Here is a 13,290-nt window from a genome sequence, read left to right as displayed (position 1 = left end):
AAAAAAAAAAAAAGTCATCTCTTTAATCAGGCCTGGGGCGGGGGATGACAGAGGCACTGGTCACTTTTCACACTTAAAAACTCACTTCCACACTTAAAAACGAATTATGTGTATGTGTCCTGGACACAAACTTGAAATACCTTTCATTGTTATAAAAGACACAGTAACAGGGAAGATTTTAATTATCTACCATCAAGTGAAGATGGTTATAAACCACTATGTCTAGGGGCACCTGGGTGGCTCAGTCAGTTAAGCACCTGCCTTCAGCTCAGGTCATGATCCTGGGATCGAGCCCCATGTCAGGCTCTCTGCTCAGCGGGAGCCTGGTTCTACATCTCCCTGTCGCTCCCTCCGCTTGTACTCTCTCTCTGTCAAATAAATAAATAAAATCTAAAAAAACAAACAACAAAAAGCAAAAACAGTATGTCTAGTTAGGTCTTATTTTTTTATAGGAAAAATATGAACAGAAAAGGAAAAAAAAAGAAGGGAAACTCCAGGAAGATGAATCACAAAATGCTGAAAATTGGTATCCCTGGTGGGAGTACAGGTAATTTTTTTTTTCCTTTTTACTTCTCATGTTTGGATTCTGTAATCAGGTTACTCTTGTGTAATACGAAAGAAACAGAAGGAAAAAAAAAGAAAGAAATGCACGTATCTGCCCAACCAGGGTACCGTTTGTGCCTTGAGTAATGGGTCTGAAGAGAAATTATTTTAAAAATTTGAAGCAGCTGATAAGGAAAGAAAAACAAGCAGGAATAAGCTACCCTGCCCCTCAGGCATCTCCTATCTGACCAACAGATTCTGACCATGCAAGCAGACACGGTCTCATGAAGCTGAGGGAGCAAAAGGGACATGCCAACAAAGCACTTGTGGAGACAGCTTCACGAGCTTTTACGAGGCGTTTTACGTACCCCTGGCCTGGTTCCACAAAGGGTAAGAAAACAAAGAAAAGAATGTAGTGAAACATAAACAATAAAATCAAGAACAGAGAAAAAACAAGACATAGATCCGAGACAAACACCTAAACCAGAGAGTTAGGGCATATTCACATAAGCAGGTCAGAAGAGATCTTCACACACTACTAGAGACAGGTTGCGCATTTAATGCTGAGCCTCCTGGTGGCCGAGGAGAAAAGGGAAATAAAGGGAAATGAAGCGATTTTGTTCTCACTGTCCAAAAGGAGGAACGCAGGGTGTTCTTCTGGAGAAGCTAAGCTTTCTGCCCAGCCACTAATGCTGAATCCCTCAGGTGGGATGTCCTAGCAAAGCCAACAGGATGTGGGATGGACAGCATCCTGCCGGCAAACAGGATGACAGAGCTCCCAAGGCCACTCTTCACAAGGTGTCCCAGTGAGGGAAGGTGAGGACACAGGTGACCAGGGCAGGAATCGATGGGGGAATGTGTGTGGCTCTGCAGCTGGGAGTCTTGTCATGCTCTAGAAGCAAAGTCGGTACTAAGGGGGCACTGGGAATTCATGGGGAAAGTAACATCTCACATCCGGAGCCCAAACTCTAGTACTAAAACCAAAGGTCCGGAGAAGTCAAGGCCTCTCTTTGAACTATCAAGTCCAGACCTGCACAAGATTCTAGGTCTTCTGCCCCCAGTTGCCAACCCCTCACTACATCAGCACTCAACACACTGGGAAGCCCAAACTCATTCCCCACTTCTCCCAAACATGAAATTTCCAAACACAACAAGGCCCAATCGTGTTGCTTGCACTGTGTGCTGATGACCTTTTGGAACAAGTAGCCTGACCTTTCCATGCTCTGCTCCTAGAAGTCACCCCCACCAAGAGACCCCTCCTGTTGGCCAGCACAGGTCCACACCTGGGAGGGCGCAGCGGGGCAGAGATGAAGACACTAACCCCCGCAGGCCAACGACAGACAGCCCTACAAGGTATGCACTTCTGTCATCCCCAGCTTATAGAGGCAGAAACCAAACTTCAGAGAAACCAGGCAAGTTGCATAAAAGCAGCTGTCGTGGAAGGCTGGCTCAAGAGGTCTCCTTCCCGAAGACCCCCCCCTCCCCCTGGGTTGGCCAGCTGGAGGACGCAGCAAAATCCCCCAAAAGGCCTGACCTCCAGGGTCCAGGCCTGCCCTGAGGTGCCACCGCCACCCAGGGACGGCCTGACCGTGCGCAATTTGTGAGCTCCTGGGTGATCCTGAAGTGGGAGGCCCATGGGCCACCCACTGACAAGCACCCCTGGAAGGTGGTGCCAGTCCCGAGTCACTGACCTTTAGCCTTTAGTCGTCTCAAACACAACAAGAGGATACTGAGGAAAACACAACTCCCAGCGGCCTCACTGGGAGGAGTCCAGGAGACGCGGCAAACGCCTTCCACATCCCCCAGGCGGTTCTCTGAGAGCGAGGGCTGGCTCAAATCTGCCAGTGCTTATCTGCCTGCACAGGAGGGGCATCTCCCCTTGGTGGGCTGGAAGTCTAGGCAGGAGGCCGCACTTAGAATCCATCCACAGAAATGCCAAAGGTCAGAGATAAGCTGCCATCCAGGTGGCAGCTCAGCCTTACTAGGGCCGGGAGGAAGTGGAAACCTGCCAAGGGTCACGTAGACAGAGCCCAGCCAGGTTGGAAGGACCGCCGGGGCGCCAGCCCTGCCACGCCTCCTCCAGTCCCACCGGGAGCATGGTCAAGGGAACAGCAAAGGGACAGAAGGGGGTGACAGGCCCCGACACCACGCGTTCTCCTTCTGCGCTTTCTCCTCTTTTGTCTCCCTTCCCTGAGCCTCTCGGACCAAGCCATGGTGTCCTGAAGGCCTTGCTCGCTGCTACCCTGTGGTCCCCCCAGACAGGTGGACTTCACCAGGGCTACTCCGTGGGGCTGGCTTCCCAGCTGGGAGTCTTGATGAGACAGAGACTAAGAGCACAGGCTCAGGAGTCAGAGACCTGGGTTCAAATGTTGCTTCTGTCACTTACCAGCTGTTTGCCACCAGGACAGGCCACTTAACATCTTGGAACCTCACTTTCCTTATCTGTAAAATGGGGATAATAGCACCTTTCCTCATAGGGTTGTTATGAGAAGAAATTAGATTATGTATGTAAATAACAACGTGCATAATAACCCCCATTTACCGAGAGCTTTACTCAGAGCGATTCTGCACACGTTGGCCTAGCGCTGGCATGGTGTCTGGCACACGACCAACACTCGAGTGGATCAAAAACAAAATCCAAAAGCCCTGCAGGAAAATCCAGCCCAGCGAGGGCTGCCAGCAGAGCAGGGCTGTTTGGAAGAGCTGGGCCTCCCTCGTCCTCAGGGTTAAAAAAACTCACGCGGGGCGATTCCTAACCTAGGTCGGCACCTGATCACACAGGGGCCTCCCGGCCAGAGTGCACGAGCTCAACTTGGGACAGGTGTCCCAGGCACGTGCTATGTGCCCGATCCCGATCCCGCTCCACGGGACTCTGAGTGGCGTCCCCACCCAGGTGTCTGGGGTCACCTCCAGAGTGATGGCACAGACGTCTGTGTGGGCCCTGCCTGAGCTTGCTGCTGTGTGTGTGTGTGTCTGCGCACCCTACCGCAAGGCCTGTCTGTACCTGCATTTGCTCCCGGCTGCTTTTTGTGGAGAGGTGACTGGGAGGGGGTGTCGGTGCTCTCCGCTCCCCAGGGGCGTCAGCACATCTTGGGGGCCGCCGCAGCTCCTAGGCCGCTCTCTTGTGTGGCAGAGGGCACGCCTCGTGTGCTCTCCTGGGCGGCCTGTGCCGTTCACACATCCTCCACATCCTCTTCTACCCAGCGGGTTGGTCCAGGAGGGAGAAAACTGGTCTGCCTGAGGCTGCGGCCGGTTTTTCCCAGGTGGACAAAACCTTTCTATCCGCCCTGGGCAGGCCTGAGCTGGTAGTGTCCCTGGGGCTCCAGGCAAGTAGCACCGGGGCAGGCCTGGGGCTGCCGCCTTGGAGTGGGCACGCTGGACGGGGCCGACCAGAGCGGGCCCCGCTCCCTCACCCCTGGGGCCTGGGCCTCTCCGCAGGAAGTGATGCAGGAACAACTCAGCCCCCAGACTCAGCTGGAGCTTCTCCCCTTCCCTGTGACTCAGCCGGAAGCTGGGAGCTCTCTGGGGTGAGACGGGAATCGGGCTCAGCGCGGTCCCCACCCAGCCGCCAGCCAGCGAGCTGTAGCCAGGCCATGAGTCAGAGAACCACCCCACCTTTCTCTCCACTGCGGCTCCTGGCACCACAGCTGACGTGGACGTGGCCCTGACATCCTGGCCCCCGCAGTCCCCAGGGGGACGAGGCCAGAAAACACCAGCTTCTCTGTGTGAAGAGTGGGGAGGGTGCCCCCAGTGCAGGGAGGTGGCGGTCTGCACCTCAGCTCGAATCACAAAGTCCCCAGAAAGGGGTCTGGGCCCCAGGGCAAGCCCATGAGGGCACCTCCTCTTCCCCAAGGCGTCGCGCTGGACTCTTGGACCCGCTCGTACCTGCAGGAGCGCCACTCCTAGGGCAGGACTGCTGACTCAGCAGCAAACGTCAGCTGCCCGGGACACATGTCCCCCTTCTACACTGCGCCCGAGAGCTGTGGCAGGGTGGCCCAAGGGACCGGAAGCGGTGGGCTGATTCCCCAAGCAGGGAAGGATTCCTCTCTGCAGGGGAAGAGGGGCTGTGGGCCAAAAGCCCTCCCCATACAGAGGTGAGCAAGAAAGAAAGCGGTAGGACATCAAGGGAACCCAGCCTAGAAGCATCCCCCGTGTCCAGGGCAGGCACATTTAGAGAAGCCCACTTCCCAAACGGCCACGGCTATGCTTTCCAGTGAGTGGACCAAGAGCTCCTGGCAGAATCACCAGGTGGCCCCTCGCCCCTCAAAGACAACCCCCTTCCTTGTACCCTAACCCAGGACCTGTCATGAGCTGCCATCACCTTGGGCACATGCCTCCACCAGGACCAAGGGCAGCTCCTCCAGCTCTCTGCTCAGGGGCTGGCTGTTCCCTCACAACCCCCCTGTCCTGACTACCCAGGAGGCCACCTTCCTCCTCTCACACACATCTCCTGTTTTCTGAAGAAACCAGGACCATCATCAGATATGGAAGCCTCAATTTCCCACCACCTCCCTATCTCCTCAGAGGCCAAGTGCCTCTCAGAAAGCCATTTTTTTCCTTCAACATTCATCTTAGAAATCTGGGCGCCTCCGGGCTCTTCTCTGCCACCAAACTCCTGAAGAGAAGAGCCGCCCAGAGCGGCCTCCGTCCCTTAGCTCCCACTGACCCCTTGCCTAGGAGTCAGGCCTCCACCAGCCCCACACTCGCCAGGGGCCAGACATCACCTCGCTACCAAACTTCAGACACTGACGGGCATGGCCTCTGTGGCACCTGGCCTGGTAGAGGTCCCCTGTCCCCGACATGTGGGCCACACTGGCCTCCAGGGTCACTTCCCTTCTCCCTCCCACTCCTTCTGGGCCTCCATCCCTCCAAGAGCTAATGTACGTGAGCACCCACTGCATGTTTTAAACGGATAAATCTGGGCGTCCTGGCAAGGCGGCTGTGCAGGAGGTCTCCCCGCCTGAGGTTTTTGGGGGACAGATGCCAGTGATCAGCCAGTTAGGAAGAGCAGTGGCGCCGGGACTCAGCCTGGGCTGGCAGCTCTGGCGTCTGGGTCATTAAGCTAGCTCCAGTCACTGCACACTCTACTCTTTAATGCCGCTCCCTAGGGTCTCCCCTTGGCCTCGAGATCACATGCCCACACCCATCACTTCAACAATCCAGACACCTGCAACCCCCAGATCTCACCATCGGGGCAGGTCCTCCATCCAGTGGGAAACCTGCCACGGCCACCGCCCACCACCGTCCCCTTTGGCTTGGGCTCATGTCCTGTGTCACCCACTGGAAACCTGGAGAGGGAGGTTCTTTCCTTCTCTCCCTCACCCCACGGACATCCGATCCATAAACAAACCCTGCCGATTTTCCCTCCTCAATACTTCCCTAATGTGTCCCATTTGCTACCACTGTCCTGAACCAGGCCACCATCCCTTCCCGACTGGGATACCCCAACAGCCTTCCAACGGGCCCTTGCCCCCAGCCCAGTCTCTGCGCTCCAGCCAGAGGGCTCTCGGGGTACCGTCCCAGTCCCGGATAACCCTCAGCTATGCCCCTCTGTCCAAGCCCCTAATTTGCCAGCCCTCGCCACGTCTCCCTCCAGCTTCAACAGAGTGACACCGAGCTGCAACTCAAGGTCCTGCTTCTCCTCTCTCGTTTTGCTCAAAGCCTGCAACGCCCTTCCTTCTCACCAATCCCTACTCATCCTTTGAGACTCAGCTCGGTTTCACCTCCTCCAGGAGGCCTTCCTGAATCCCCAGCTGGGCGAGGGGCCCCTCTCTGCGCCCATCCCTTCCCCCTCACGCCTCTCCTGGCACTGGCCACGTGGCTGGTGGATGGGCTTCCTGTGTCTGTCTCCTCCACCCGGCCAAGGGCTCCCCGAGGAGCAGGACATGCTAATTCATGCTTGTATCATGTGGCCAGGTAAGGTCCAAGAAGTTGTTCAAAAAACATGTCACTGAGTGACTGAACGCTAAGTCCCAATTCAGAGCACTCTGGTCCAGGGAGGGGTCTGAGATTCCAAGAGGGCAGCCTGGAGGTCCCGAAGGCTCCTGCCCACAAGAGCATGTCTGAGGACCACTGCCCTGCTCGGCCCCCTCCCCAAAGCACGGACCACTCAGTCCCATGAGCTCAGGGCCCAGAAAGCAGTGCGACAGCCGACAGACAGGAAAGAGTTCACAAGGGCTGCAAAGGGGACGCACTGCCCACGCGTGAGTCCTGACTTATCACTGACCAACTGTGCAGTTCTGAACAGGGACCTGCCGTCTCTGAGAGGCAGCCTTCACCAAGCTACTGGAAAGACCAGATAAATGCAGCATGGAGAAGTGCCAAGTCCCATTCCTGGGTTAGGGAGCCCCCAGTAATCAGGACTGACCCTACCCATGCCCCCCCCCCGCCTCTCCTCCTGCCGCCTTCCCTCCTCTGAGTAAACACCCAGCACTCTGGCCACCTCAGCAGCCCGCTCATGCAGAAGACAGGGGATGAGGGCAGGTGGGGCTCCAGCCACCGGGACGCAGGAGCCCGTCAGAAGCTGCGGCCACTGAGAAGCCCCAGATGCACGCTGCTAAGTAGAATGGGGGCCCAGCCTTGCCAGATCTTCCGGAGAGCTGGAAAGTTGCATTTTTCTTTTAAATTTCCTGAGTTTTAAATATCAGCAACTAATTAAAATTTCTTTAAACACTTGGAGGCCAAAGAAAATCTATTTCCGGGCTGGCTCTGGCCTGCTCCGCACCCACCACCACCACTGGGGTGCAAACCTGTGTCTGAGACGTTTGCTCCCGGTCTCCTGTGTGGACCACATTTCTAACTGTGGCTATACCTTCAGGGCCCTCAGCCGGATTCCCTGTTCCCATCCGGGGGGGTGACCTCGACATGTCTCTTTACCAGGAGGACAAACGGAACCTATCAATTACTCAGGGGCCGAGCTGGGCCATTCTGCCGCCTTCCCACACTTCATAGCCGGAGCTGAGGGAGCTGTTCTAACAGAGAACGTAGTTCTTGAGTCCTGAGAGCTGTGGCCCATGGCTTGACCCCAGACCTTTCTAGCCACACAACCTTGACCAGGCGGAGTTCACTTCTCCAACCTTCAGTCCCCCCACAGGATGGAGCGGTGCCCCCTCCAGCACCCGGCACATTGTGGGGGCCCCATCCTGGGGGGCTTTCTTTCCTGTTTCTGTTAGCGCCTCTCAGAGGATGAACAAGGGGAAGGCCAAAAAGGAGAGGAGACTGCTCATGTGGCCCCTGTTCAGTAGGAGTCAGGATAAAATGAGAGGTTTCAGGGGCGCCTGGGTGGGTTAAAGCCTCTACCTTCGGCTCAGGCTATGATCCCAGGGTCCTGAGATCGAGCCCCATATCAGGCTCTCTGCTCGGCAGGGAGCTTTTTTCCTCCTCTCTCTCTGCCTGCCTCTCTGCCTGCTTGTGATCTCTATCAAATAAATAGATATTTAAAAAAAAAAAAAGAGGTTTCAGTCCGCTGGGCCCACTGCAACCCCCCCTCCCCAGAGCCCCTTGCCACCTCTCTGAACCCTACTAACTGTCAAGATGGGCTTTTCAGAGGACCCATCGGCACAGTCCAGAGAGATCCCACAGAGAACAGATCAGATCTCAGGGAAGCAGAGCCATATGCCTTGGACAAAATACTTCACCTCTCTGAACCTCAGCTGTCTTCTCTGTAAAATGGGGATACCTTTACCCACCGTGTGGGGGGAAACAAAACAACCTAAATGCCTGGTGCCCCCAGTAGCTCTATACCTCTTACTTTCCTTTCCACCCTCTTCTAGGCCCTGAACACTGCAACACAAATGTGGGGACACCAGCCAGCTGTGCCACCTAAGGGCTGGACGTGGTCCTGCCCTGCACCAGAGAGCCCCCCAGAGGAGTGGCGGCTAAAAAAGGACCATGGAGACTGCACAGGGCTGGGCACAGAGACAAGGTTTGCCTGTGGCCTGAGGAACACGAGATGGGTTGGAGCCTTTACAGGACCCTGGGCATGTGTCCCAAGACAGCCAGCTCCATGTGAGCCACTCTCCATCCTAGACACAGGGGAGCCTGGCCGAGAGGACAGAATGCGAGGAGGAGGGGCGGGGGAGAAGCTCCCCTTCCCCTTCACCCCCAGGGAGAGCCCCATCAGAGGCCTCTCCACCCATCCTGAGCACCCACGGAGGGGTGGGAGCCAGGCCGCAGTCTCTAGGAAGGGGACAAAAGAAAGAGTGACTCCATGAGCCGAGTCCAGCCTTTTCTCCAGGCTCTGGGCCACCTTCTGCGTCCCTTGTGTGGAGGATGAACATGCAGGTGTATCCAGATGTGCCCCCAAACTTGTGCAAACTTAAGAGTTTTGCTGGGCTGGCACACAGGCATTTCAACAGCCCACTGAATGCCGGGTTATGCACGAGGCAGCGTGGAACCAGTGTGTGGCAGGGCGGGGGAGAGGAGCAGCCGCCCCAGACAGACGTTCTTCGACGTTCTTCGGGGCAAAGAACTTCAAAGAGCTGAACCAGGAGCACCTGAAAAGTGCACTACATTCAGCAGGACCCCTGGGGTGACTTGCTCGGTCCTCCCCGCCCCAGAGCAGGGAGTGGGACCTGCACCATTCCATTCCCTGACCTGGCTTGGGCCTCGCAACTAGCAGAGCGTCTGCCTCCGGCCGGTGCCCACTGTCACCCAAACGGACGCACATAACCTCCCTGAGCGAGGGGGGCAGGAACTTCCGCCACAGAGAACGGAGGCCGCTACCTTTTACTGGGGACAGAGCACGTGCCAGGCACTGTGCCAAACGCTTTCCATACATTATTTCCTGTCATCCGCTCAGAGCCCTGCGAGATGGTCCTGCCGTTAGTGCCGGCTCGCCCCAGGCGATGCGGTTAGGAGGCAAGCTAGTCTTCGAGGCCCGGCCCTTAGCGCCATAGTTACTGCTCTTTCCACTTGGCTCTGAAGGGCCATGGAGATGCCAGGCCACAGGACAGAGCTGAAGACAAACGCTCACGTGGGGCTGAGGCCACATCCAGGAGGGAGGCCTGGCACCAGCCAACAAGACTTTGAAAGCGGCCTGCACTGGGGGCTTCTCAGGGCAGCCTTGACCCCGGGTGTCCACTCCAGGGTCAGGGGACAGGCAGCTGATCTGTGCCAATGCCCAGCTCCCCGGCTCAATGGGGTTTTGTTGACTGCAGTTTGCAAGGCCTATGGATTTATTCCCGATCTGGTTTGGAAACACTGTGTCCAGACCTTTCCAGACAGGCACTTCTGGGGCAGGGGGAAATTAATAACTCCTCTTAATTGCCCAAATAAGGAACTCAATAAGACTTTCATGAGCCAAAGAAGCAGCTTTGCTTTGTTTCTTTCCATACGGCCCGGGCTGCGAGGCACTGGCCTTGTAGCTCACACACCCGGCGCCATTATTTCCACTCGGGCCGCGCTCCTCTCCCGAGCCGTTGTTCCTGGAACTTCAAGCGGCACTTTCCAGTGCAAGAGAACCCAAATTCCACACACTTCTTTGAAGCATTCCTTCCACAGAGACAAGTAACTTCCCTTTAAGGCCTCTCCTTGTCCAGCTGGCACTGGAGTCCCCAGTTCCCCTCCTCCTTCTTGGCCACTGGACGAGACCACAAATGGGGGTCTCCTCCTTCGACCCCAGGAATCCGCTGCAGATTAATAGCAATGAGGGTTTCCTAGGAAGGACCCCACACATAAACTGCATGCTCTGGTTCCGGACACTTTGTTTCAAGGCACAGACACAACTCACGGTCCCTGGGCATCTGGGCCCTTGGGGAGCTCAGGTGGGAATGCAGCAGGGGAGGAACAGTGGGGTGCAGTCTCTCCCTCCACGCCTCTCTCCCTGTTCTGTGAGGGAGGGGCTGTGGGCCCTGGTGCCCAGAGTCCCCATGCTCCCCTTGGGCCTACCCGGGACAGGCACGCTGCCAGGAACATCTAACAAGCCCCCAAGGATGCAGCAGGAAACTGGCTGTGGCCATGCTCCGAAGGGGAGCCTGTTTCCGCACCAGGGTGGTCCCTCCTGGGGCTCCTAGTACCTAGGGCCAGGAGGAAGCCTAGGGAGGCAGCCCTCCGGGGTGTGGTGCATATCAGCGAACCATGGATGTGTGCTCTCAAGTTCAGGGTTGGGTGGGTGCTGCTAACTATTCCTGGGCTTTGGGGGGAGACTGGAGAAAAAGGCTCCTCTGGGCAGACCCAGTCTCAAGAACACAGCAACAGCTTTGTCTTTTTCTAGGAGCCACAGCTTGGAAAGCAGCGTACTGACTGCATTTCTAGGCCCTCGAACTTCTCTAGGGAAACCTTTGTGCCGTGCATCTGTGCCAATCCCAACAGGTGAGCCTGTGTCGCAGTCCTCTCGGAGTATGGATTTTAACATACGGGTCTGGGAGAGGGGGGTGCACAGACATCCAGACCAGAGCCCCCACTGACCTGTGCAGGCGACACCGGTATGTGACAGAGCCTGGCCACAGTCACAGATTTGTGGAAGTGGGCCAGGTCTCAGAACTATGTGGGTAATCGCCAACAAGTGTTCTAGCTGCTCTTAGGAAGCAGGCCCTCTCGGCTCCCCCTCACGGCTCCCCAGTTCTGCCCTTCAGTTACCCTCTGGGTGGTCCCCATCCAGTTCCAGAGCTGGACACAAGCTCTGAGGGTTAGCCCAGGGCCATAAATGGAGTCCATCAGAACTTTTGTTCCCATTTCATCTCCCTCCTCCCAGGGCGAAGGAGGTCTAAGGATAAAAGGAGTTGTGGCTACAATGGAGAAGTGGCAAGGCAGTAGGCCCGGGTCCGGATACACTTGTTTATCCTCACTTAATGAGATGGAGCCCCCAAGGGACTGTGGTCAAACGAGCACACCAGCACCACCCTGACCCCAGGCAGTCACCCTGGCTCTGTGCAGGATGGGCAAGAATGAAGCCTGTGCTTAACACGCAGCAACACCACCAGCTAACACTTACCGAGCGGTTTCCATGTACCAAGCCCTGTCCTAAGGACTTTTCAAACACAAACTAATTTAATCTTCACAACCTTGAGGTAGGTACCATTATTATCCCATTTTAAAGATGAGGAAATCAAGGCCCAGGAAGGGTTCAGTCACTTGCTCAAGGTCACATGGTTACTAAGTGGTGGAGGCAGGATTTGAACCCAGGATATGCTCTCCCCACAAGTCTTGCAATGTTTCAGACAGGGTTATTCAGGGCCACAAGGATCCTGGATAATAAGTGCTGATTTGGCTACTCTTCCCTTTTGTACACAGAATGTTTTCAGGAGTAGGGATGCAGAAGAGAGAAGGAAATCTGGTGTACTTTCAATATGGAACCTCTAATATATTCCTCGTTTATTCCAATTCTCCCAGTGTGACAACAAGTTAATGGGCTTGGAGAAACAACATCTCTGAACCCCTTAAAACCTGTGTCCACAGAACTCACCTAGTTTCATGAAATCGGCAAGACAGCCTTACAGGATACCTACCACTGTGCCCATTCTGCAGATGAGCGAACCACAGCACAGGAAGAAGGGAATTACTTGCCCAGTAGGAAAAATGGCTTGGAATTCCCATCTCCCTAATTTCAAAAGATGACTGGGAAAAGCAACAAGATGTAAAGGGGCTGAGAGAGGGGCTAGCCATAAGCACCACGTGAGGGACCTCACCAATGAGGACGGTACTCCCAGGTGGAGTCTCTCCCAGGGCCTAGGAATTCCACAATAGCCCCCATCCCTGGTATGATAGCTCCCGCCCCGGGAAGGATCCCACCACTTTCGGTCCTGCATTGCGTCGAGAGACCAGGGTGAAGCGCTGGGAAGGAAGATGGGACTCCTGTCCCGCTGCGGCTCGGAGTCCTGCTGCGACTTGCTGGAATACCAGAACCCCAGTGTTTATGGGACGGCAAGCACGGCCCCCTCCACCCCGAGACGCCCTCGGGGGCGGCACCGCGGCTGGCTCTGGTCAGCATCAAAGACAAGCAGATGGGCAGGCGGACCAGCGGGTCGCTAGCCCCGGGGGAGCCCGCCACGGCAGAAAACGGCGCCCTACCCAGGGGCGAGCTTGGACGACAGAGCAGCCAAAAGACCCCCCCACACACACACCCACTAAAGGAAGGGAAGAAAGGGGCCCGCGGCCCCACAACTGCCCTCTCCTCTCTCTCCCTCTCCGCAGCGCCCTGAAAGGAGGAGGGGTCCTAATGGACCCCAAGCCTCCCACAGGCCCTCTCGTCCCTCCTTCCTTTGTCACAGCAGCCTCCGCAGGCACCTCCCGGCCGCCTCCCCTCCCCCCGACCATAGCCCGCGCCCCCGCGGGGTCGTCCCGGCGCTTACCCAGCGGCAGGCTGATCCGAGGGGCGAGCGCCGGAGTCGGCGGTGGCGGCAGGAGCAGCAGGAGCAGCAGGAGCAGCGGCGGCGGCCCGGGAGGCAGAGCGCCCCGCGGGGCGGACGGTCGGCTCCCCCAGCCCATCACGGAGCTCCGGACAGCGGGGAGCTACGGCGTCCTCCAGGCTCTGGCTCAGGTGGCTCAACTTGACTCGCGGGCGAGACCTGGGGGTGGGGGGGGGGGTGGGGTCACGTGGGCCGAGGTGGGCGGGGCCGAAGGAGGAAGTCCCGCGGCTAGCCCGGCCTCTCCCGCCCCGCCCCCTCGGCGTTCGGGCCGGAGAGGCCGGAGGGGCGGTCGCGGGCTCCGGGAGCTCGGTGCGTGCCTGGAAGGGCGCCGAGCCCGGCAACACTGTCGCCGCCGAGAACGAACCCATCGTTCTTCATCCCCGCCTCTCAGGCCCTCCCC

General features: G+C 57.0%; 1 protein-coding gene across 1 annotated transcript in view; it reads right to left on the bottom strand.

The window, feature by feature from the left end:
• LOC111152713 (semaphorin 4B) overlaps nucleotides 1-13,043 on the bottom strand; it is a 25,358-nt gene extending 12,315 nt beyond the window's left edge. The window contains exon 1 of the mRNA XM_022511285.1: nucleotides 12,834-13,043. Within this exon, the coding sequence (XP_022366993.1) occupies nucleotides 12,834-12,969 (136 nt within the window). The 5' untranslated portion in view covers nucleotides 12,970-13,043. The remainder of the gene's footprint in view (nucleotides 1-12,833) is intronic.
• Between the last annotated feature and the right edge of the window lie 247 nt (nucleotides 13,044-13,290).

This window comes from Enhydra lutris, unplaced genomic scaffold (assembly GCF_002288905.1).
Source record: "Enhydra lutris kenyoni isolate GAN:26980312 unplaced genomic scaffold, ASM228890v2 scaffoldscaffold29, whole genome shotgun sequence".
Taxonomy (NCBI): domain Eukaryota; kingdom Metazoa; phylum Chordata; class Mammalia; order Carnivora; family Mustelidae; genus Enhydra; species Enhydra lutris.
The sequence above is the reverse complement of the archived record's forward strand: the minus strand, read 5'-3'. Positions and strand labels throughout refer to the sequence as shown.